General features: G+C 41.6%; 1 protein-coding gene across 1 annotated transcript in view; it reads left to right on the top strand.

The window, feature by feature from the left end:
• Positions 1-22,997, top strand: part of Cdkal1 (CDK5 regulatory subunit associated protein 1 like 1) — a 505,752-nt gene that overhangs the window by 383,269 nt on the left and 99,486 nt on the right. Inside the window, exon 14 of the mRNA XM_021216130.2 lies at positions 7,509-7,571. Coding sequence (XP_021071789.1) covers positions 7,509-7,571 — 63 coding nt within the window. The remainder of the gene's footprint in view (positions 1-7,508; positions 7,572-22,997) is intronic.

Raw genomic sequence — 22,997 nt, 5'->3', positions numbered from 1 at the left:
GAGGGAGTAAAGCCACCTGAATCCCAGTGTCTCCTACATACAAGATACATTTTGTGTGACATCCAAGACATTTTGAAACTTTAAAGACAAACTTAACAGTATAAAAATAGGTGTCTGCCCATTTTGACTCACTGGTCATGTAATGGGAGACTTTGAACTTACAGAGTGAGGAAAGGACACAGTAAGATGACTGTGTAAATATGAGCGGACTTTCCACTCTGAGGTCACCAGTAAAGATGGCAGAGGGAAGACTGGCGATACTGTGTGGCTCAGTAGAGCCCCCTGTGTTTTTGCTCATTCTCAGTGCCCAGAAGTGACCACACAGAGGATGTTTGAATGAACCGTTGTACAGAATCTGCTACTCAGTATACATGGACTCTGTCCTATTACTGGTCATGGCTACTCATTTGGGCAACAACTATGACAAAAATGAGTCCTTCCTTCTATGCCCAACATGCCTTTGTTGACATAGAATGACTTTTCCTTGCAAATAAATGTTGTCTGTAGAATATAGAGTGTGCCTGTACATAGGCATGGCTGTTCTCTTCCACTTCACCACATATCACCATCTCCCCACAGGGCAGGCATCTCTGGTTATTGCCCGTTGAGGGCCGCTGTGGTTGGCCATTACACTTGCCTTGTTATTTGAGGTGCTTCCCACTGACATCCTCAATGCTTTCGAATCAGCTGCACATTGCACATCTGCTGAATTTGATATGTGTACTTTTATACCCGGGTGATTAGATTCATCAACTCCCTAATTCTGCCCTCAGTACTGCCATCACATCCTGTAGGAAATGCTTACACTGTCCACCTAGTCTGTGGAGAGGCCACTCAGTGGTATGAAGGGTTACCTTCGTGATTTTTCAGCTCTTACTAGAGACTAATGAGTAACGTCTTCCTGGGACTTACAGGTGTGTCTTGTTTTCCCTATTGTCACAGAAGAGGCCTCTCACAGAACAGTAATGAAACACTCCTATGCCTTAGAAAAACCAGAGGGACTGGCTGGGGATGTAACTCACTGACAGAACACATTCTATTTTATTTTATTTACTTATTTAGTTATTTGTTTGTTCGTTGGCTGCTTGCTTGCTTGTATAAGGCCCTGAGCTCCATCCCCAGCAATGTAAATAACAAACAGTACTGTGCAGATACGATTTAAAGTTCTTTCCTGTCTTCTTGTGTACTAGAGGGTGTGCGCCAGCCATATTCCACATCAGTTTTCCAACTGGTTTCTGAAACTTTGAGGTTTGTGATTTATATTCCAGGGGTGTTTTTTCTTCTTCCTCCTTGGGCTTTCATGGACGATTGCTATCTCAGGACCACCACTGACAGACTGACAGTAGGAACATGAGATTGTTGACTGACCTCTGGTATTGTCAATGCTTTTCCTAAAGCTTCTGATGCTTTTCACACACAGCATAGTAAAGGACCATGCTTATTAAATTAGTTTTCCCTGTCTTTTCTGAAGTATTCACCAACTTAAGTATGGAGCATCAGCCAGCTCTGCAGCCCAAGCTCCGTGTGGCCCAGAGGGATTCCTGAAGAGAGAAGCTGTGTCGTAAGGAAGAGAAGAGGTTAGGAAGCAGGGCAGAACTGCAGGCATAGTGTAGAGCTGCAGATTAAAAGTTCCTGATGATGGCAAGTACCGAAGGATGTTAGGGACCTGGCCTAGTAGCATAGAAGTCAGAAGCCAGCTTACGGAGCATCCTGGATCTCACATTTAGCCATGCCTTGGAAACAGTGAGCTTTCTAGAGTCCCCCTAGACCAATTAAATCTAAGACACTGAGGAGGACAGAAGCATCAGTCATTTTTGCCTGCAGCAAGGGGTGGATAGCACTGGCATATTCCAGCCATCTCTTGGCCTTAGGAAGCTCTGAGCAGACAGCTAGCCAGGGTCAGGAGACCCACATCTCTCCTTCTCACTCCATTGTCTTCATATGTGATCTCATGCAGTCCTGCTTCAGATGGCACCAGCATGCTCAGAACCCTCAAGCTTGTGGCCCACATACCCTCTGCTGAGCACGAGCTTCTTCTCATTACTCTCCAGATGGCTTCCAGCCAGTTCTTTCCTCTTCCCCAAGCCTGCTTTGTTTGTGCCTAGTCTTCATTCCATGGAGGAGCTGAAGCCGACCTCTTAGAATCTCTGTTCTTTCTTCGCTTCTACACTGTGAGTTAGTCACTAGCTGTCAGCCATCCTGCCTCTCAGCTTGTGTAATCCAGCCCACCCTCTCACCTTGCCCAAGCTTTCCCTGTGAGTATTATCATTTGATTGGGATGGTTTCAGTAGCATGGCTGGTTTGTCACTCCACCATGGGAGGGATTGATCTTGGTATGACTGGGCTCCATCTTTAAGCTCTTTGGAAACCTCTTTCTGAATCCCAAGCTTAATCATTTGTTGCTACGCCAGTGCATATCATCTCTTTTGCTCATTTAACCATCCCTTTTACCAACCAACTCAACTCCGTGTGTGTGCCTATACTCAGCCTGCTTCCTCACCACCTGTAAATTACACTACTACCTGTCAACTCAAATTTGTGGAAGCCTAAGATGCCAAGCAAGTGATATCTGTTCTTCAACCCAATGCTGTCACATTGCAGAGGAAACTTAATGGGCCCACTGTTGTCTGTATCCTAGCGGCAGAGAGGAAGAGTTAGACTTCCTGTAGAGGAAGTAGGCTAGAAGATCACCTCACACATGAGGAGCAAGAGCATTAGACATTGCCCAGAGTCCTGTAAAGCAGGTTCGCTGCCCACAGGGAGCTTCACAATGAGTGTTCTGTTACACACTCTTTTTCTTTTCTTTTCAAGACAGGGTTTCTTTGTAGCCTTGGCTGCCCTGGAACTAACTCTGTAGACCAAGCCAGGCTGGCCTAGAACTCACAGAGGTCACCGGCCTCTGCCTCCTGAGTTCGGGGACTAAATGTGTGTTACATCACTGCCCAGTTGCATACTCTTCAGAGAGGTTGAATTGGTTACAACATTGGCAACCTGCACTGTTCAAAGGTGGGCTTAAGCTTTGTTTGTTTTTTTCTAAAAATGAATTGCATATAAATATAGAGGTGTCTCTGACCTTAGGGAGAGAATCCCAATGCAGTTTGTAAAGTGAAATAGGAGGGAAGGTGTGGATGCACATCTCCTCAATAAAAAATAAACAATTACCTAATTAAACAAACAATGATCGTGAGGCCTTAATGAAAAGAAGTAGAAGAAAGAAATGTAGATGCTCTAACAAACTTGCATACCGCCTTGTTTTGAAAGCCAGCTGCAGCCCACATACATGGCAGAGCTCAGTGTTCTCTAGTTCTGCCATCCATGCATGGGGATTGATGATGCAGATAACTTGATGGTACCTTGCAAGATTCTGGGAGAAACATTTGCCAGGCCACCCTGGTTACAAGTCTATCTTGTGGCCTGTCCTATGTGTTTACTTTTTAAATGCTTGGAGGGTTTGCAGGTATCTTCAGGCCTGAGATGTTTATTTGAACAGACTGAAAAGCAGGAGGTCCTTTGGACCCGTGCTCTGATGCAACAGGAAAATGCTCAATTATTCCACTTGGGGCTCAGCTTTTGGTCTCGATTAAAGCTGCAGAGAACATAGCTTAGTAATTCCTTCACGGTAGGTTTTTGTTTTGTTTTGTTTTGTTTTGTTTCATGTTGCCTGTCTGAGAAATATCACTACAAATGATGGCCACATCTTCACCATTTGTATGTGCAACCCTTGAGGCTTCAGGCCCAACACTTAGTAAAAAAATGTCTTCTTGAATTTTCTGTGATCTAAACTCATAAAATACTTCTAGAAAGGCTATGAAAACCTCAGATCTATTTCAGCCTGCTCCAGAACCTGTTCTCTAACTTCCTATAGAATGCTCTGGAAGGTCAAGTCATGAAAACTGGACACCAGGTGTTGTTGCCCCTCACTGGTTCATTGTTATGCATCAGGATACAAGCTATGATTTCCTGTCATCTATCTTCAGAGCAGGTAGAAGGAGCAGGCCACCTTTCTGGAAAGCTGTATACCTGGTGTTCAGTCCAGGGGATGTCTCACTGGTGTGTTAGGGACATAGATGCTAAAGCAGAGTGACTGTCTTGTGTAAAGAGCCAGATAGTGGATACCATATGGTTTGTGGGACGCAGTCTCTGTTGGGGCACTCAACTCTGCCTCTGAAGCATGAAGCATTCACAAGTGAATGGGTGTGGCTATGCGTCAGTAGAACCTTATGTACCTGATGTGTGAGAGAATCTGAACATATGTGGGATGGTGTGTGTGTAGACCATAGGCAAACCTCGGAAATCATTCATTAGGAGTCAGCTTATACTTTGAGACCTTCTTTCTCACTGGTGTGGAGCTTGAGGATTAAGCTAATCTATTTGGTCAGAAACCTTCAAGAATTTGCTTGTTTGTACTCAACAGAGCCAGCATTACAAGCATACACCATTATGTCTGACCTCTTGCCTGATTTCTATGAACTGAGCTGAGGGCCTCAGGCTTCCATGGCAAGCACTTTGCCAACTGAACTATCTCCCCAGGCCTCAGCAAAACTTACTTAGAGGAACAGGAGTTAGCCTAGATTGGCTCAGGAACATAACTTACACCCTTTGCTCTGCATTCCAGAAATGCACCATTAGCTATATAACTGACTTCAGGAGAGGAATATCAATGACATTCAGATAGCATTCTTGATGCACTTATTTTTTATGTTTATAGCCAGGACTCTACTATATGTGTGTATAATTAGTTGGTTGTCAAAAGTCGAGTTCTATTTATTTCCTGGGCTTTTCCCCCTTTGAGGGGATCCAAACACTGTTATCTAATAACCTTTACATCCTTTCTTCTTCAAATCACTTGACTTAGTTTATGACAGAAGGTATGTGCAGGCCAGGGGCGGGGTGGTACAACTCAGTGGAAGAACATGTATTTAACTTGCATAAGTCCTAGTGTCCCCCACAATAAAATAAAAAATAAAAGTCAAGTTAAAAGGTGCACATGGGTTTGGGTTATCCAAACTCACGTAAAAAGGCCACCCAAAACAATGCTTGCCATTTCTTACTCTCTGCCAGCTCCTGCTGGTAAGAGGGCTGCTTGTGCAGCTGCTCAGCTTCAGGTACTTCCTGCGTTGATTGTTGGTGTGTTTCTCAGCTTATCTTCACTAGCATCATCTTCTTTCAGGGGGAAAATGCCCCAATGTGTTACTTCAAGTCTCCCATTAAAGGAAATGTTGGTGTTTCTCTCTCTCTCTTTTTTTCTTTTGACTGAAGTGTGGCCAAGAACCATTCCACCAACTAAGTGGGTGTAAAGGAAAGAAAGAGAAAATCATAAGCTAATGCAAACTTTGGTGGACAAGTGACTATTGAAAATAGACTCTGAGGCTCATAGGAGAAACGTGTCATTAACTAAGGGAACTGTTTTCTATTTTCTTAAAGACATGTCTGTGCCTTCTTGCAGGCAAAAAGAAAAAGGGGGTTATATTGGAAGCATTGCTTGAGAGAGGACAGAAGTGGGAACTTCAGCAGGAAAAGATGCCTATCAGTGGGCATTAGAATGTGGCAAACAAGGCCAGCTGACTGGAAATGATGCCTGTGGAATCCTTCCTCTCAAGATAGTTTGCCTACAGAGCTGTTCCGTTTCAAAACTATGAAAGTGTATAAATGACTTTCATACATGACTGTAATCATGACCAGATCCTGGCAGTCAGGAGGTGTGTGGTAGACAGATAACATGAAGACCCTGGAGTAGGTAGCAAATATCTCCACAGGCCTCAAGGATAATCAGCAAGGTTCATTCAGATGGAAGCACCCCTGTTGGTTGTTAGTGGCTATCACAGACATTATGGGTCACTTGCGTGACAGAATTGTAAGATATAACAGAGATTGATTCCATGATGAACAAGAGATAAATATAATGAATTCTTCAATATGCAGAAGTATTGTGTGTCTGTTCTACAAGATACAAACATAGTTATGTAAGTTTAAAAAAAAAAATCTAACCTAAATGGAGGAGAAAACCTCTTCAGAGTGCCCTTCTCAAGTTGTGATCCCTCCTTCAATCCTGGTGCAAAGGAAAACTGAAAGGAACAGTGCTGGGAGAGGGGTGCAGTTTGGCCATATCAGGGTCATACGCATGCATACAATACGATCCTGAAACTAGATATGTACAATTGATTTCTTAAAATGATACAAACTTTCAGGCTTATAAAAATGTTTATGCCAAGACTGCCCTTGTATCCAAACTTGATGTGTTAGCCTGGTATAGTGGAATACACCTTCAATCCCAGCACTCAGGAGGCTAGAACAGTAGAATAGCAAGTTCCTGGCCAGCCTTGGGTATGTAGTGATGCCCTGTCTCATAAAATAAGCAAGCAAGCAAACAAGCAAACAAACAAATGATTTGCCAGGAAGATTTAGATTTCTAAAGCTTTGGAGTTTGAGATCACCTAAGAGTGAATGAGAGTCTGTCCACATCCAGGGAAGTTTGGCAATGAGGAAGTATGAGCCAGAAAGCAGATGTCAAACAGCCTCCTAACCCTGACAGTAATAGCCCCATCTGTGTATGTGAGCTCCATGTGCACATGCCTGTGCGTAAAATTGATATGGAGCCATGTAAGCATACAGTGGCAAACAAATAAGCTTCTTTTCAAGTTGACTGTGACAGAAGAATGTCACATTTATCCTTGTCACAGCCTGGGGAGCAAGCCTGAGAAGTCTTGCATAGGGTCCAGGTTTACTTGAGCAGAGCGCCTCATTAGAAGTGAAGGGCCTTGTCTCTTCATAGCTGCCTAGGAGGCTTAGAGTAGTTCATGCTATTCTGCCTCAAGCACGTCATTGATTCATTAAGCCATTATTTGTTGAGTACATACTGTGTATAGGATGTATCCTGCTGGGTACCAGGCTGTAGAATAGTTTTGTAATGAAGATGCCCTCCCACCCCCAGCTGCAGGCTCAAGCAGACAAACTCAAGATCTTGCATGCAACCTGGTGCAGCCGTGTCACTCAAGTCGATGCTAGTGCTTGAGGATCAGTTGGTGGCATTAAAACGGAGTTGAGCATATCCCATAAACGAACTGAGGTTTCTTTCTCCTCACTGTAGTTTCTAGGTGTGTTCTTAGAAATAGTTTGAGATGGTAATTTGCTTTAATCACAAAACCTTCTATGACTGCAGTTGTCAACCTATTGGCTGTGACCACTGTATCTCCCAAAATACTTACATTACAATTCATAACAGTAGCAAAATTGTATTTGTGAAGTAGCAATGAAATAATTTTATGGTTGGGGTCACCACAACATGAGGAACTGTATTAAAGGGTTGCATGCAACATTAGGAAGGTTGAGAGCCACTGTTCTGGGAAGAGATAGCCTGCCTGCTACATGACAGTTGAGCTATATAACTATCAGTTGACCGATGTATGCATGCAACAAGCTATAGTCTTTCTATAGGTAGATAGAAAACTACACAGGCATGTATTTTTTGCTACCTGTCAACTCAAATATTTGTGGTTTTTCTTCCACAGAAAAAACAAAGGACAAAGGATCTTTCTCGGGTGTTTCATTCCTACAATCCATATGATCACAAGGTAAGAGAAGCATGCAATTAGTATGTTTGGGATTAGAGTGTTCGATGGCCATCCCTGTTCTAAACATGTAGGGGGAGTTACAATGCCTCCCAGGCCTAGTTCCTCCTAAATGGATGACACAGGTTTCATTAGTATGTCATGATTATATTACCAATTATATTTGTATTTCTGTTTTTTAAGTGCCTTATAAATTAAACAGAAATTTTCTGTTTTTGAACTGAATTGCTTGCATTTTTTTTTCATGTTGGAATGTAGTTACATGGGGGGCTAGATATGTTCTCTGGAAGCTCTTACCCAACATGCATGAAGCCCCTGGCTCACTCACCAGCTCTGCCCTAAACTTGTACATTATCCATGAAGTGTTGAAAGTTGAATGTTCTCTTGAGATGGAGGTGGTGATTACTATTTTAATTGATAAATGCTTTCTTTTGAAATACTATGGTGAGTGAACCAGGCTTTGGAATTGGTAGAGGCAAGTGAAATCTTTACTATCAAGTCTTGAGTCTCTGTTGTTCTGATATTTACTATGCTAAGCAAATAATACGTACAAGAAGCAACACACACAGCCTGACATCTGAAATGCCCTTACCAAGACTAACAAGGTGGAAGGCCTCCCATGCTCCCCTCCTTCTGCTTAGTAAAGGCCTGCAGCCCTTCCTGTACCATTTATGCCCAGACTTTTCACCCCATGCATTTGAAGATCTTCCATGTGTATTTTTACCAATAAGCATTCCCCCACAGATTTGTCAAAGACGAGGACTCCTTCAAAAAGTACAAAAATCAGGGATTGGAGAGATGTCTCAATAAGAGTATTGGTTCCTCTTCTATAAGACTCTGGTCCAGTTCCCTGAGCACATATGGTGACTCAAAACCATCTGTTTCACCTATCCAGGACATCCAGAGCCCCCTCATCTTGCCTCCATAGGCACTGCCCACAGGTGGTATGCAAACATACATGCAGGCAAAATGCCTATACACCTAAAATAAAAATATATTTTTTAAGCTCAAAAATCATTTTAATATTGGCTGGAAGCCAATATTAGAACTCCTGACACTCCACATCTTCATGGTGAAACACACCACAGGTTTCCTGAGGTTTGTATAAAATCTCTATGCCGTGAAATGTTCCAATAAATTTGTTTATTTGAGGTGATTTCAGAAGCAAACAAACAAACAAACAAATCACACAGTTGAAATGCCACTACAAATGTGAGTCCATACCTATGAACTTGCTGGCAGACATGGTGGGAAGTTTTCAACCAGCAAAAATAAGTAATGTGAAAATCCCAGTCCTCAATTTAGAACAGATAGATATCTAGACTCAAGAGACAAAAGGAATGTGCCAGTAGTTGATGGAACTTCAAAGAACTTAGAGTTTCTAGTGTGTCACATGGGACTAATGGACATTAGCTCCAGAAAATTTTAACAGAAGTGTTTATGCTTTGTGGAGAGGTGTGATACTAAAAACTATCATTTCATGCAATTGTCTCCATCCTCAGTCAGTTACTTTGCAGAAAGGGGGAGATTCATTTGAAAGAGACTGGGAGCCGGTGATATAACAGTCACGTGACATCACTGGCCCAAGCCTGGCAAAGATGGACAGCCAAACTGCTGTGAGGAGTGATGCCTGCCCTGCATTAAGTCCTCCAACAACTAAAGTTAGCATTTAACAACAAATTTTCAAAAGCTTTGACAAATCAAAGGTTTTGCTTGAGTTTTCTGAATTTTTCCTACTTTTATCATTCTTAAAACTCACAGATGAGGGAAATTCCTTTATTCTTTTGCTAGTACTCTTAATGGAGCCTCCGCATCTGTAGCTCCTACTGGCTTCCTCTTCATATCTTTTATGGCATTGTATCAAAATCACCTCAGAAGTTTTTGGCTTGGTCTTGTGAGGCCTTCGTTCCCCTACAAATTAGTCATTGGCAGTGAAGAGCTGAATAGAACTGCTCGGTGCCATTCCTTTTGATGTCTGCTCTCAGATTGGTAGTAAATTATTATGAGGAGCTAGCCTGCTACGTAAGTGATTTTGAGCCTATAAAAGTTGGTCTGTCTTTTATTCTGTATGTTTGTGGAGAAGGGGAAGGGGGTTGGAGGCACCTCCAGGGCCCCTTAGTAGCTTCCTTCCATTTTTCTCAGTTCCATGCAAGCAAATCTTAACCCAACTACTTTTATTTCATCATTGATTGTAATGTTCACAAAGACTAGAGCCATGGAAAGACATGTTCATGGACTATCTTCCCCATCGTACAGTGTGTTTCTTCCCCTACCCTAAATAGAATAATAGTGTGTGTTTCACGCCACTTTGTCATTTTAATTATCCAATTACAGTCAGGCAAATCAGTTTTCTAGATAGATAGGCTTGAGTATAAAATGTTTTGCAAGATGTGGTTAAAGTTGATTCAAACATCTCATGTGCAGTGAGATTTCTGGAGTGATCTTTAGAAAAATATACATGTATATTATAAATGAAAGCTTACATAAAATAAAATATCACTTGTCTGGAAACTGCTTTTAAAAAAAAAAATCCAGGCAGGAGTGGATAAGGACATGAAGCTGGACCATGTGGTGACAATTATGGAACTTGAATGACAGCTTTGTGGGGTTTATTCTTCTGTGTATTTTACTGTATGATTGAAACTTTCCATAATACTAGAGACAGGAGAGTAAAATAAACGTAGGTCTGGGCGTGAGTGAATGTTCTCATATTTGTCTCTCTCTGGCTATGCTTGCAATATGAATTTTTTTCCTTGATGTCCTTGAAGAAGGAAAACAGCATTTCAGTGGCAGATTCATAATGCTGAGTGAGCTCAGAAATGAATGGGACTTCCATGCTTCAGCTGGCGTCATTTCCTGTGATTTCATGTCACAGTGGGTCACAGTGGGTCAGTGAAATGATAGCCTTGCCCACTGCTAAGTGCCAAATCACATGCTTATCCAGTGAGGCTAGTCCATTTCGTAATCACATCCTTAAACTTTTGTGTAGGGAGCAAATGGTCACTTGGTTTTCTCTTAAATGCTATTGCAAAAAGCCAGCAAAGCTGAACAGCCCAGTGTGCACCTGAGAGGATGCTGGGAAACGTGGCTAAGCTTGAAAATGGGGAGCTTCCATGAAAGGATATAGGTACAGAGACAAAATTTAGAGCTAAGATGAAAGGATGGACTATCCAGAGACTACCCCATCCGGGAATCCATCCCATCATCAGCCACCAAACCTAGATACTAATGCTCATGCCAGCAAGATTCTGCTGAAGGGACCCTGATATTGTGGACTCTTGTGAGGCTATGCCAGTGCCTGGCAAACACAGAAGTGGATGCTCACAGCCAGCTATTGGATGGAACACAGGGTCCCCAATGGAGGAGCTAGAGAAAGTTCCCAAGGAACTGAAGGGGGCTGCAACCCTGTAGGTGGAACAACAATATGAACTAACCAGTACCCCCTGAGCTTGTGTCTCTAGCTGCATATGTAGCAGAAGATGGCCTAATCAGCCATCACTGGGAAGAGAGGCCCCTTGGTCTTGCAAACTTTATATGACCCAGCACAAGGGAAAGCCTGGGCCAAGTAGTGGGAGTGGGTGGGTAGGGGAGCAGGGGTGGGGGTGGGGTATAGGGAACTTTCGGGATAGCATTTGAAATGTAAATAAAGAAAATAATAATAATAAAAAAAAAAGAAAATGGAGAGCTTCGTTTTCGATGGTTGTCTCTCCATTTAAAAAAAAAATGTTGTCAAAAATGTTTACAATACTATTTTTAAAGACCATATAAGTTTATTTGACCAATGCATGTTATCTTTTATCCATTCTAATTGAATGGAACATCAGGAGAGGCAGCCCAAAATAGCAGGGAATCTGGTTATATTTTATCCACCTTTGCACTCTACTATCTTAATATCTAAAGCTTATAATTCTGAAAATAGCACACTAACTGTCAGGAGGTTGCCTACCTACAGACCTTCCAGGGCACACAGTGTCAATCCAGAACTGAGTTTTCCTTTCCGTAAGTCACAGGTAAGTCAGGGCAAGATATAATTAGAATATCCTATTAAAGTCCTATTTAATATCCTATTAAAGAATATCCTAATAGTCCTATTAAAGGCATGCCAAATAACATCTTTATCCTGAAGAAAATATTATGCACATAAAAGACACATCACTTTTTTTCTTTCTCTTTGCCTTTCTTTTTCTTGTTAAATTTTATCAGAATTTATGTGCTCCAGGGGATATCTAGGTTTATTAGCTGAACATAGATGTTTATAATCTGCTAATGTAGAAAAGTTGTTATGAAATATAAAACTGCTTTGAAAGGAAAAAGTTAGAAAACTATGCAGGTCTGCAGCAGCTTTTAACATCTGCAAAGCTGAGTAAGTTCGAAACCAGTTAATCTAAATGAATGAACCTGTTTCCCCACCATGGACATCCCTCATGGCTGTCAATATTGCACTCTCTAGGTTTTGTGAGGCCGGCTTCATCTTTCCTATAGCAGCTAGCTATATTAAGAATTTTTCTCTATACATTGATATAAGCTAGTGGACATGCTTCAGGCAAAATGTCAGTGTACGTCGTCTTCATTTGTTGAAGTGAACTTTTTCTTTGTCTTTTGATGATGACTGTTATTTAATATATATTTCAACAAATTGCAGACAGATTTACATGTCTCAGAAAATAGGATTGTGTGAATGCACTTGGCAACTAACTCTAAATTCAGCACATGATCTTACTTATGTAGTGATTTGGTTAACTCAAAATATAACAGCATTGGCCAGAGAGCCAACCTGGCCCAGAGGCCTGAGAGGAACCAACACACATGTCTGCTTGCCCAAACCACATAGTCAGCTCCAGCAGCAATTTAGAAACAGGTAGTTACTGCTTTAAGAGTCCAGAACATGAGGAGAAGTGGCAGCCTCTGAAGGAAAGAAAGAGCTGGCTATAAAGACAGAGCCCCTGGGGGAGCTGCCAGGACCACTTAACTTAGGCCCAAGACCCAATGTGTTTTAAGAGCCCTGGGGTTAATCACTAGGATTAGTTTACATCACAAAACACATATTTGAAACAGTAAAGAGATGGGTGTGTGTGTGTGTGTGTGTGTGTGTGTGTGTGTGTGTGTGTGTGTGTTTGCTATCTTTGGAAACATTGGTATTTTAGGGGGAAAGTGTACTTGTCTTAAAAATGTTTAGGGCTGCACTGGAGAGATGGCTCAGGGATTAGGAGCATGGACTGCCCTTCCAGAGATGCTGAGTTCAATCCCCAGCAACCACATGGTGGCTCACAAACATCTGTAATGGGATCTATTGCCCTCTTCTGATATGTCTGAAGGCAGCAACAATGTACTCACATATATAAAATCAATCAATCTTTTAAAAAAAAAAATGTTTAGGACTAGCTCATTCCTAGAAAAGGTTTGAGTAGATGAAGTTTTGCCATGGAGAGGTGGGACATGTGTGAGTGGTTAGGTGCAAGGACAGCAGATGCGAGTGAACGTAAGAGCTGGTGCGTGCCCGCCAGTGCGGCCCACACTAAGGATTTATAAATTGGGCATTGTGAAGCATGTGCTTTTTTAAAGAATATGGTGTTTTTATCTTAAACATTGTTTGAGGGATGGTAGATAGATAACTCAGTTGGTAAAATGGTTGCCGGGAAAGCACAAGGGTCTGAGTTCAGTCCCCAAACCCCAGGTTTAAAAACAAAAACAAAACAAAACAAACAAACAAAAAAACAAAACAAAACCTGTGTGTGGTAGCAGTGCCTGGGCTCAGTAGCCCACCAGCTAGCCCATTTGGTGACCTCGAAGCCAGTGAGAGACCAAATCTCATAAATCAACAAAGGTAGACGTCTTCGGCTGCTAAGGATGACTTCAGGCCTCCACAAGGACATGCATCCATGTGCACAGGTACCACACATAGGTGCACCCATACAAACATGGGTCTGTGTGTATACATATATACATATGGGAAGGTTGGTCCAGTAACTCGGTAGCTAGCTCACTGTTACAGTTTTTACCTGTGTGCATAAGGCCATTAGCTTGTTCCCGGCATCATGGCTGCTTCTCCCCACCTCCACCCCCCCAAACCGAAAGATTACTCTAGACCTAACATGGCATGATTGTAATGATGTATTAGTATATTTTAGTTGTGTATCTGTATATACATGTTTTCATGTATATGGGCACATGTGTGAATGTTCAGACATGCGCCCACATGTGTACACAAGCAAGGTTGATGGTGTCTTCCCGGTTACTCTCCGTTTTATGCATCGCCTCTCTCAGCCGGTCTCTCACTGAACCTAAATCTGGCCAATCCCAGTTAGTCTGGCTAGTCCACTCACCTGGGGAACCAGGATGTCACGTCACCACATCTCCCAAGATTTATGTGGGTTCTAGAGATTCTTCCAGCCCGCATACTTGAATGGAAAGTACTTTATATACTCAGCTTCATTTTATTATTTTACTTTATGTGTAAGTATGTCTTGCCAGCATGTATATTTGTATATGGCATACACACAATGACTATAGAATCCAGAAGAGGACAAGTAATTCCTCTGGAACTAGAGTTACAGACAGTTGTGAGCCGCCATGTGGGTCCTGGGAATTGGACCCAGTAGATCAACCAGAGCTCTTAACCACTGAGCAATTGCTCAGCACAGCCTGTTTTTATGATTTTTATTATTATTATTATTATTATTATTATTATTCCAAATGTACAAAAAGAGTTTATTCAATAGTCCATACTTCCTAAGAGTACCTTAAGAACTGCTTATACAGACATCTCTGGGAACTTTATCTACTAGTGGTCAGTGAAATTTTACACAGTAAAAAATGTGAGGTGAAATTTTATCAGCTCTGTTTTGGTCGGAAGTATACAGGGAAAGTCTTGGGCTGTGCCACTGTCCTTTCATACCTAAGATGTTAGGTATCTTGGTAACATCAGTTTCATAAATACTTGCATCATACTTGTAAGTCATCATGCTTGTAAGTACAGTCTCATCTCCAAAGCAGTATATCGATGTCCATTAATCAGATTGTGTAGAAATGCAAAGCAGCAAAAGTCCTTTCTTCTGGCTCTGGTACCTAGCTCCTGCTGTTTGAAGAATGATGGCTGCCGCCTTCAATCTGGAGGCTGCCACTGTGCTGTCAAGCCCTCAGTCCCCCTCCCCCACACTCCCACATAACACGGCATCAGAGTGCTAAGAGCTGTGCTTCCAGAGAGAGAGATGGGATTTGGACCCCTGCCTGCTGGCCCTACAGAGCCTCGAGCTATCTGCTGCCTGGAAATAGCAAATTCAGTTTTTAATTGATCCGGCACTCTATGGTAGCCAGATTTCTCATGGCATGTGCAGATAAAGAAACAAGTTATTGATCTGGCATGTTGATGCCATGCTTAAAACAGTTCTGTAGCAGATTGCCCAAAGTCATTTGTGCATGTGACTCTATTTTCCATCTTTGGCAAAGATGAAAAATGCTTTTAAAGTAATTTTAAGGATGTTGCTAAATATCGGGAGAGTTTGAGAAAATGTCTAGCTGACATCATTTCCTTGGTGTTACACTGACACACATCCTTATATAGAAGTCATACTCCAGTAGTAGCCTCAGAATACAGGGATGTGGAACTTGGAGAAAAGATTAAATTCATTCCCTCTCTTCCCATCTAAAGACAAACAAATGGCCCAGCCTCAGAATACAGCACACAGGAACAGCCCTTAAGTATAAAACCTGCATCCATTTATTAAAATGCCTTCCTACTGGAGATGGCCATGTGATTGTTACCACGGTTGCAGCCATAGCTCAGCTGTTCCTTCTTTCACAGACTGTCTAACCTATGCTAACCTAATCCAAAAGTTCTTGCCACCTTTTAACTATATTATATCTAAGTAGTGGGTCATGTTTCCCTGAGCCTAACTTTGATATTATATGTATATATTTTCCTTTAAATGGGATATTAACATTGAACATTATATTTTTTATATTAGTCTAGTTTGTTTTGCCACTGTAGCTGCAGGGATCAGTAGGTAAAAATAGCACACAGGGCAGCAATCTTCATGCTGTTAAAACGATGCACCCTGAGACCCACAGGTACCAGAATTCTGCTCTGTAGGGTAGATGAAGAATTTACAATGAGAATGAAAGCCAAAGAGATCTTTATTATGGCCATGGGTTATAATAAAGCAACCATTAAAAGCCCACCATGTAGCTGGCACCTCTCTCAGAACTTTTTGCATACACATAACTTATTCAGCCTTTACACTCGCTCTTGAAAGTGAGTACCCTTGAACCAGTAGGATGGGTGTGGGGGGTGCAGTGCTTGCTGCACAACCCTGGTGCCTGAGTTCAGTTCCCAGAACCCATGTGAAGGTAAAGGAGAGAACTGATTCCAAAATGTTGTTTTTTAACATCCACATATATTCTGTGGCATGTGTGCCTGCATATGCACTACACATGATAGATAGATAGATAGGTAGATAGATAGATAGATAGATAGATAGATAGATAGATAGATAGATAGATACATACATACATACATACATACATACATACATACATATATACATACATACATACACAGATACATAGATAGATATCACACTAGAGAAATGATAAATAGATAGATGACAGATCTCAAATGCAACAAACAATAGTCAAACAGACAGAAAGAAAGACAGATAATTTTAAGGTTAAGCTCCTGTATCCTGCCCTAGCCTTGAGGAACCTGAAATACAGAGAGGTTGAGTAACTGTTATAGGTTACACAGCTAAATTTTTAGAAAAGTCCAGAGTATATTCCCATTACCTCCATGACACAAATAACCAGAAATCAAAAGTAACTGTTGTTCTGATAATAGGTAGATTGGCAAACACAACTCAGGGCTGGCGTGGGCCTTCTTCCCTTCTCTTTCCTTAACTCCAAATCACACTCTACATAGAAGTATGAACAGAAATAAGAGACAGAACAGGTTCCCCGGCATATCAGCCTAGGAAGAAAAAACATACATAAGCTGGGTGGTGGGACTATTTGGTTACAGAAGCTAGCCAAGGGCTCTTAGCCGTATCTGGGCATCCAGATCCTCCAAGTGCATTGTCCAGCTTACTCGTTCTTTGGCTCTCCTCATGGGACCTATGGAGGTCAAGTGGCAAAGAGGTCTCAGACCCAAAACACAGGAGCTGTCCAGGCAGAGAAATGGGCGGAGCCAGAGCTCAAGAACCTAAAACACTGAGAAAAACTGAGGATCCATGATTCATGGATCTTGGAAGTGACAGCAGGGCAGTGTAGGAGCAAAGAAAAACAAAAACTGCCCTGTCCCTACATACATGCATACACACACACACACACACACACTAGATGCAGGGTCTATTTGCAACAACTTGTGAATAGAAAATATTTCCATGGGCTAACAATTGATTCTTTGGGGGTTTTGAATGCTATTAAGACATAATCTCAGTCAGTATTTGGAGCACTGTTGAAGTGTATATGAGATCTCACCATCCTCTGGAGAATGTGGCAAGAGAGTTCTGCACATGGGAGAATGTGCAAGTCCTCTCTGGCTTCCTTTTATGGGTATCCCAAAGGAATATCAGTAATAAAGGAAAACCAAACACAATCAAAGCGTTGATTTTTTTTTTTTTTGGTCAAGTCCTGATTCTAAAAATTGATTGAGATGTTAGTTCCTATGTTTCAAATTATTTTTCAACCCTGAAAGCATCTGTGTCTCTTGTCACTGGTGACTTACTGCTTCTATGGCTTCAGGCATCTTGTGGAGAGGGGTTGCCATGGGCTCAGCACCAGGGTCTGGCTGCCCATCCCTGCTCATCTCCTGCTGCTCGGGTCACTAGAGCTTACCCTCTGCCATGGTGCCCTTCTTTCTTCACGCTGCCATGGTCTTGATACATACCCTACCCCTGAACCATGTTTTTCCATGTCTCCCCAGCCTTCTCTAATATCCTCATAAACCTCATTCATCCCCAGTCAAATAACAGATGTGTTCACTCGCTATGGTAGGCCCAGAATTGTATGCCAGGCTCCCAGAGTCTGCAAATTGGAACACAAGGCACCCAGCTTAATCACAATTTCAGGTAAACAGTTAGCATAAGTATAATTGCATATGTTCCACGTATTACATTGTTTAGTAGTTGCACTAAAGCATGCATTCATTGTTCTTTCTGAAATAGATATCAAGCTGCACATCTTGTCTTCGCTTGCCAGCATGCGTCCCACACGGGTTGCATATTTCATCTGGGCAGGTTGAGTCCAAACCGAAAAAGAACAGCACTTAACATAATGGAGTAGAATGACACTGATTTTCAGGGCCTGGCTTATGCATCAAATTCACTTGCTGATCTTGCAAGGTCTTGGGTTCTGTTCCCAGCACTCACACTGGGCAGCTTACAACAATGTGAACTCCAGCCCCAGGCTCTCCACTGCTCTCTCTCTCCAGGTCTCCACAGATACATGCAACCCCACCCCCAACATTTGTACATAGATAGACAGACAGACAGACAGACAGACAGACAGACAGACAGACAGACAGATAGATAGATAGATAGATAGATAGATAGATAGATAGATAGATAGATAGATAGATAGATAGATAAAGCGAGCAAGCTTTTCGGACCTTCCCTTCCTTCATTTCCTACCTAGAGAACCAAGCGACAGCTGACAGGAGTCAGAGAAAGCCTCTCAAGCATTTACTCGTGTTTTTTTTTAAGAAGAGAAAACAACTTACTAAACTCGGACTCTCGCAAAATTTAGAAAAACATTTACCTGGAAGGTCTTTTTGAAAAGTTTCTTGAAATTATAAGGAGAAATTAAATTAAAATGTGCTGATATTATGTTTTCAAGAAAGGTGAATTTTAACCAGCTCCCCTAGGATAGTACACTTTGCTTCTCAAAAGTGCAGCTTGCCATAAAATAAAATTAATGACTTATTTTTAGCTGTTTATTTTATTGAGATGTGCTGAAAATCCCTGATACTGACCTGTCGCAGGCGTGCTCTGGGGAAGTGAGAGCCCCCACTCCTGTGCTGAGGCTGCTGGGAGTCCTGTAACTAGTGGTGTCTGGGTTGATACTCCCGTGGGAGGGACTCCCCAGGCCTGGTTCCTCTTTCTCAGAAAATTATTAAGTGACTGAAAGGCCCCATCTGTGGGCCACATTAAATGGATGCCACCTTTGAGGTTAGATTCTGCATTGCATGAAGCAATTGCCAGAACTCTGTCTAGAGATAATAGTGAATAGAAAATATTTCCATGGACCAATTGCCTAGTCCCTTTGGGGTTTATTTGTCTTACAGTATTAAGAAGACATAATTATATAATGCCTTTATGGCACTTTTGAAAATGTGTATGTTAATACTCTTTTGGAGGGTAGAGGAGACGTGAAAACAGTCTCACTCTATAGCCCAGCATGACCTGGAACTCCTGGAAATCCTCCTGCATTAGCTTCACAGGTACTGGGCTTACACTATTCACAGCTTCCATTGTCTTCTCTTGAAATTGGGAAACTAGAGCTTCACCATCTGTGAAGAAAAGAAGTTCCAAGCTGCTGCTGGTGATGATGGTAAAGTGTTCTGTTTCAATGTCTGATCTTTAAGGTGCCTTTTCAAAAAATTATTTTATTAGATATTTTCTTCATTTACATTTCAAATGCTATCCTGAATGTCCACTATATCCTCCCCCTGCCCTGCTCCCCTACCCACCCACTCCCACTTCTTGGCCCTGGCGTTCCCCTGTATGGGGCATATGAAGTTTGCAATACCAAGAGGTCTCTCTTCCCAACGATGGCTAACTAGACCATCTTCTGCTATATATGCAGCTAGAGACATGAGCTCTGGGGATGCTGGTTAGTTCATATTGTTGTTCCACCTATAGGGTTGCAGACCCCTTCCACTCTTAAGGTGCCTTTTAAGGATGAAATGTATCTCTTTTAAAAATATTTTTTATTGAAAAAATTTTCATGCAATATGCTTTGATTAAACCTCTAGATGTATCTTAAGTGCAAATATCATTACAAGAATTGTAAAGACTCAAGTTCTTTTGTACATAAGTGTATTCCATTTTAATCATTAGAAAGTATAATAATCTAGTGATTTTGCAGGAAATAAAATTCTATAATCTAATTTAGGCTTTTAAAGCTACTTATTTGTCTTTATTATTGTATTTGTCAATGTAATGTAATATAAAATAAGAATTTTAAGTGAGGCAGCAGAGGTTTGGAGTCTGTGCTGCCCACCCTTTCTGCCCATTAGTGACTACAGCCTCCTTCTGGTTTCTGTTGTCTCACATTCTCTTGCCCTGCAGGCTGCGTCTCTTTCCGTCTCCATAACTCAGATTCCCGTTTTATTAGTATTTCTCCACACAGTTGCTTAGATGCTTATTGCCTTCCTTTGCATTCCTGCTGGGGTTGTCATTTGTGGGCTCTGCAGCACAGTGCATCATAGCCTTGATGCATCGTAGCTCTACTGGAGAGGGTACCACGGGCATTCAGCAGTACATGTGTCCGTTTTCACTGCTGAGAGCAGATGGAGGAGGCCATTGAAGCCACATGTCTGCTGTTTAGGAAAGAATGGGCATTCTCATCCTGCTCAAATCTTACTCATCCTTCAAGATCCAGGTTGACTCTACATCTTTCACCTCTCGTCTAGTACACGTGGAAAGTTTTCTCCTGGAACTGGAACTTGTGTGTGCCTTTGTTATCTTTAGAGACCAGATGTGATGCTTGCAATCCAATGGGACCTGGGGGCAATCGTAGCAAGCATCACTTTGTATTTATTGTGCTTTGTCACATATTCCCTTGCTGATGTCACAATTTACCTTACTGTCCTGGGAACATCTTGAAGATAGGGATCATAGCTTGTATGTCTTCCCCTTTCACCACAGAGGACCTTGGATTGAGGGTAAAACTTTGATATTTTATTTCTTCCTGTGAAATGTATTGAATTCTTATCTTATCAACGGAGGGTGGTTGCTCATTATCCCATAGCAAATGCAGGGCTGGAGTTGAGTCTTCTCATTCTAGTGTGATGCTTTGTATGGGAAGACACAGCGGGGATGTGGTACTAGCCCAGGAATGTGAGTCACAGTGCATACTCCCCGGCTGTGGAGAGCATACTAAGATGGTTTTCATTTTCAATTATAGAACAGGTAATACTCGACACCATATTCAAAATATGTCTCCCCGCTGGCCCCGTCCTGCAGACTCCTAGGCCCTTCTCCAAAGGCAACAGTTGTTTCCGGTTTTGTGTGCATGCTTTTAGTTATTTTACACATATTGACACATGCTTTTTCAAATTCAAACACTAAAGCACCATGCATTCTTCTATTTCTTTCCTTTCTAACTTTACAGTGTATCTTGGAGATTGCTCCAATCATTACCTAATGATCTGCCATGTTTCTTTTTCAAAATACCTCAGACCAGGTGTTGACCATATTTATTTAAGTGGATTCTTATCTACAGAGCTTGGAGTGGTCTCTAGTCTTTTGATCTTACAGTGTTGTACCATATAATCTTATAAATGTGCCGTGAAGTGCCAGTACAGCCATTACCTGTAAGAAAGCTCTAGAAGATTGTCTGGGTGGTGGGCGTGTGTGTTTTCCAGCAGCACTCTTGGACAGTACTTCTTCCTCCACACTCGGCACACTGTCTCAACTAAGTTTGCAAATCTTTTTGTTAAAGGAGAAAATATATGCCTTATTGTTTTAATTTGTTTCTTTCTCATGTGAGTATATTTCTCAATTATCATAAAGAACTCTAAAAATATTATTTGGTCTTGGTAATTAGCAACCTCTACAGTTCAAGACTCTGACTTCTGCACATACCAGCTATGTGATATTGGCAAGATGTATGTTCTTTACCTAAGTTTCTTCCTCTATAAAATCATACTACCATGGTATCCATTCCAACCTCACCATTAATTTATATAATGCTGTGAAAGAAAAAGGACACTGCTCAGTAGAGTGATGCATACAAAAATGAGAGATTCTAACACATATAAGGGAAAACTTATCTTTGGGTTCCATGGTTTGAATGCTTAGTCCCCAGTTGGTGAAACAGTTTGGAAAGATTTAGTAGGTGTGGCCTTGTTGAAGATGTGTCTCTGAGAGTGAACTTTGGGTTTTCAAAAGCTTTCTCTCTCTCTGCCTCGTGCCTGTGGATCAGGATGGAAGCTCTCAGCTACTGATCTAGTACCATGTCTGCCTGTGTGCCACTATGACCCCTGCCATGATGGTCATAGACTGTAAGCATCTGGAGCTTTGAGCTCTGATAAACACTTTCTTTTGTAAGTTTTCTTGCTGTTAGTCATGTCTTATCACAGCAATAGGTCAGTAACTAAGACATGGAGTCCATGAAGTTCACCTGTTTCTTGGATTGTGGAGAGGATGAACTGCAATAACACCCAGTACAGAACAGCTGCTCAGGGAATACTATTCCTACAGTGAACAAGTCCTCTGGAGCTGTGGCTAAACATATAAGAATCTTTACTCACAAACCACAAATCCTTACACTGAATCAATCGGGTTCATCAAAATATAGTCTGTAGGAATTGTTTTCCAAAGGCCCCCAAGTATTCTACATATGGAGTCCTATTAAGAATTGAACAGGATTTAATATACACCCTACCTTTGGGTATTTAAATTTTTATTGTAATTTTTACAACATATGTATTCTTGAACTGTTGTTGAGTATATTTCCGCTATAAGGAGAGGAGAGTAATAAAGGCTTTTATTTTGTAGTACCATGAATTTCTCTACTTGAACTTGTGTGGAGTTGTTATCTTCTTCCAGGCTGGCAGGATGTGACCCAAAGAGCATGTTCTTTACAGCATGGGCTCTGCTCCTTGAAGTTGTGTTTGAATTTCATATTCTCTCACTGCCATCTGCCACAGGCTTCATTTAACTCGATGACATGCATTTCAGTATTTCCATGTGACATAGGTTTCTCTTTCAATCTTTTTGAAATTTTATAAAGTAATTGATATAGTTACTCTAAGAAGAGGAGACATGAAATGAAAATGTGGAGTTTTTTTATAAACATTAATAAGTAGGACTGCATGAGAGAAGATCGGCAGATGTGTGTATGATACATTAATATAGTAGTATGCTAAAGGCAACATGAACTCAGCTAATGTGAGAATTAGCTGTGCTCACTCGACTCGCAGGAAAGCTCATATCGTCTGGCTCGTCAGTGGTGGTAAAATTCTCAACTGCTTACAGTGTACTCAGATTTAGTTGAAGGTACCAAAGTTGTCTGAACCTGTCCATCCTTGCAGAGCTTGTCCTCTCTCAGGCCTCTATGGGAAGAGCCCACCTCCGCCCTCTCCCTTACCATGAGTTCTGAACGTGGCTGGAGTTCACTGGGTGCATCACAGACTGCTTTTACTACAAATCCATTTGCCAGTGTGTGTATCTAACTTCACAATCACCTTTTACTTCCTTGAAAAGATCAAAA

Source organism: Mus pahari, chromosome 16 (assembly GCF_900095145.1).
Source record: "Mus pahari chromosome 16, PAHARI_EIJ_v1.1, whole genome shotgun sequence".
Taxonomy (NCBI): domain Eukaryota; kingdom Metazoa; phylum Chordata; class Mammalia; order Rodentia; family Muridae; genus Mus; species Mus pahari.
Note: the sequence above shows the minus strand (reverse complement) of the source record. Positions and strands in the feature narration are given on the sequence as shown.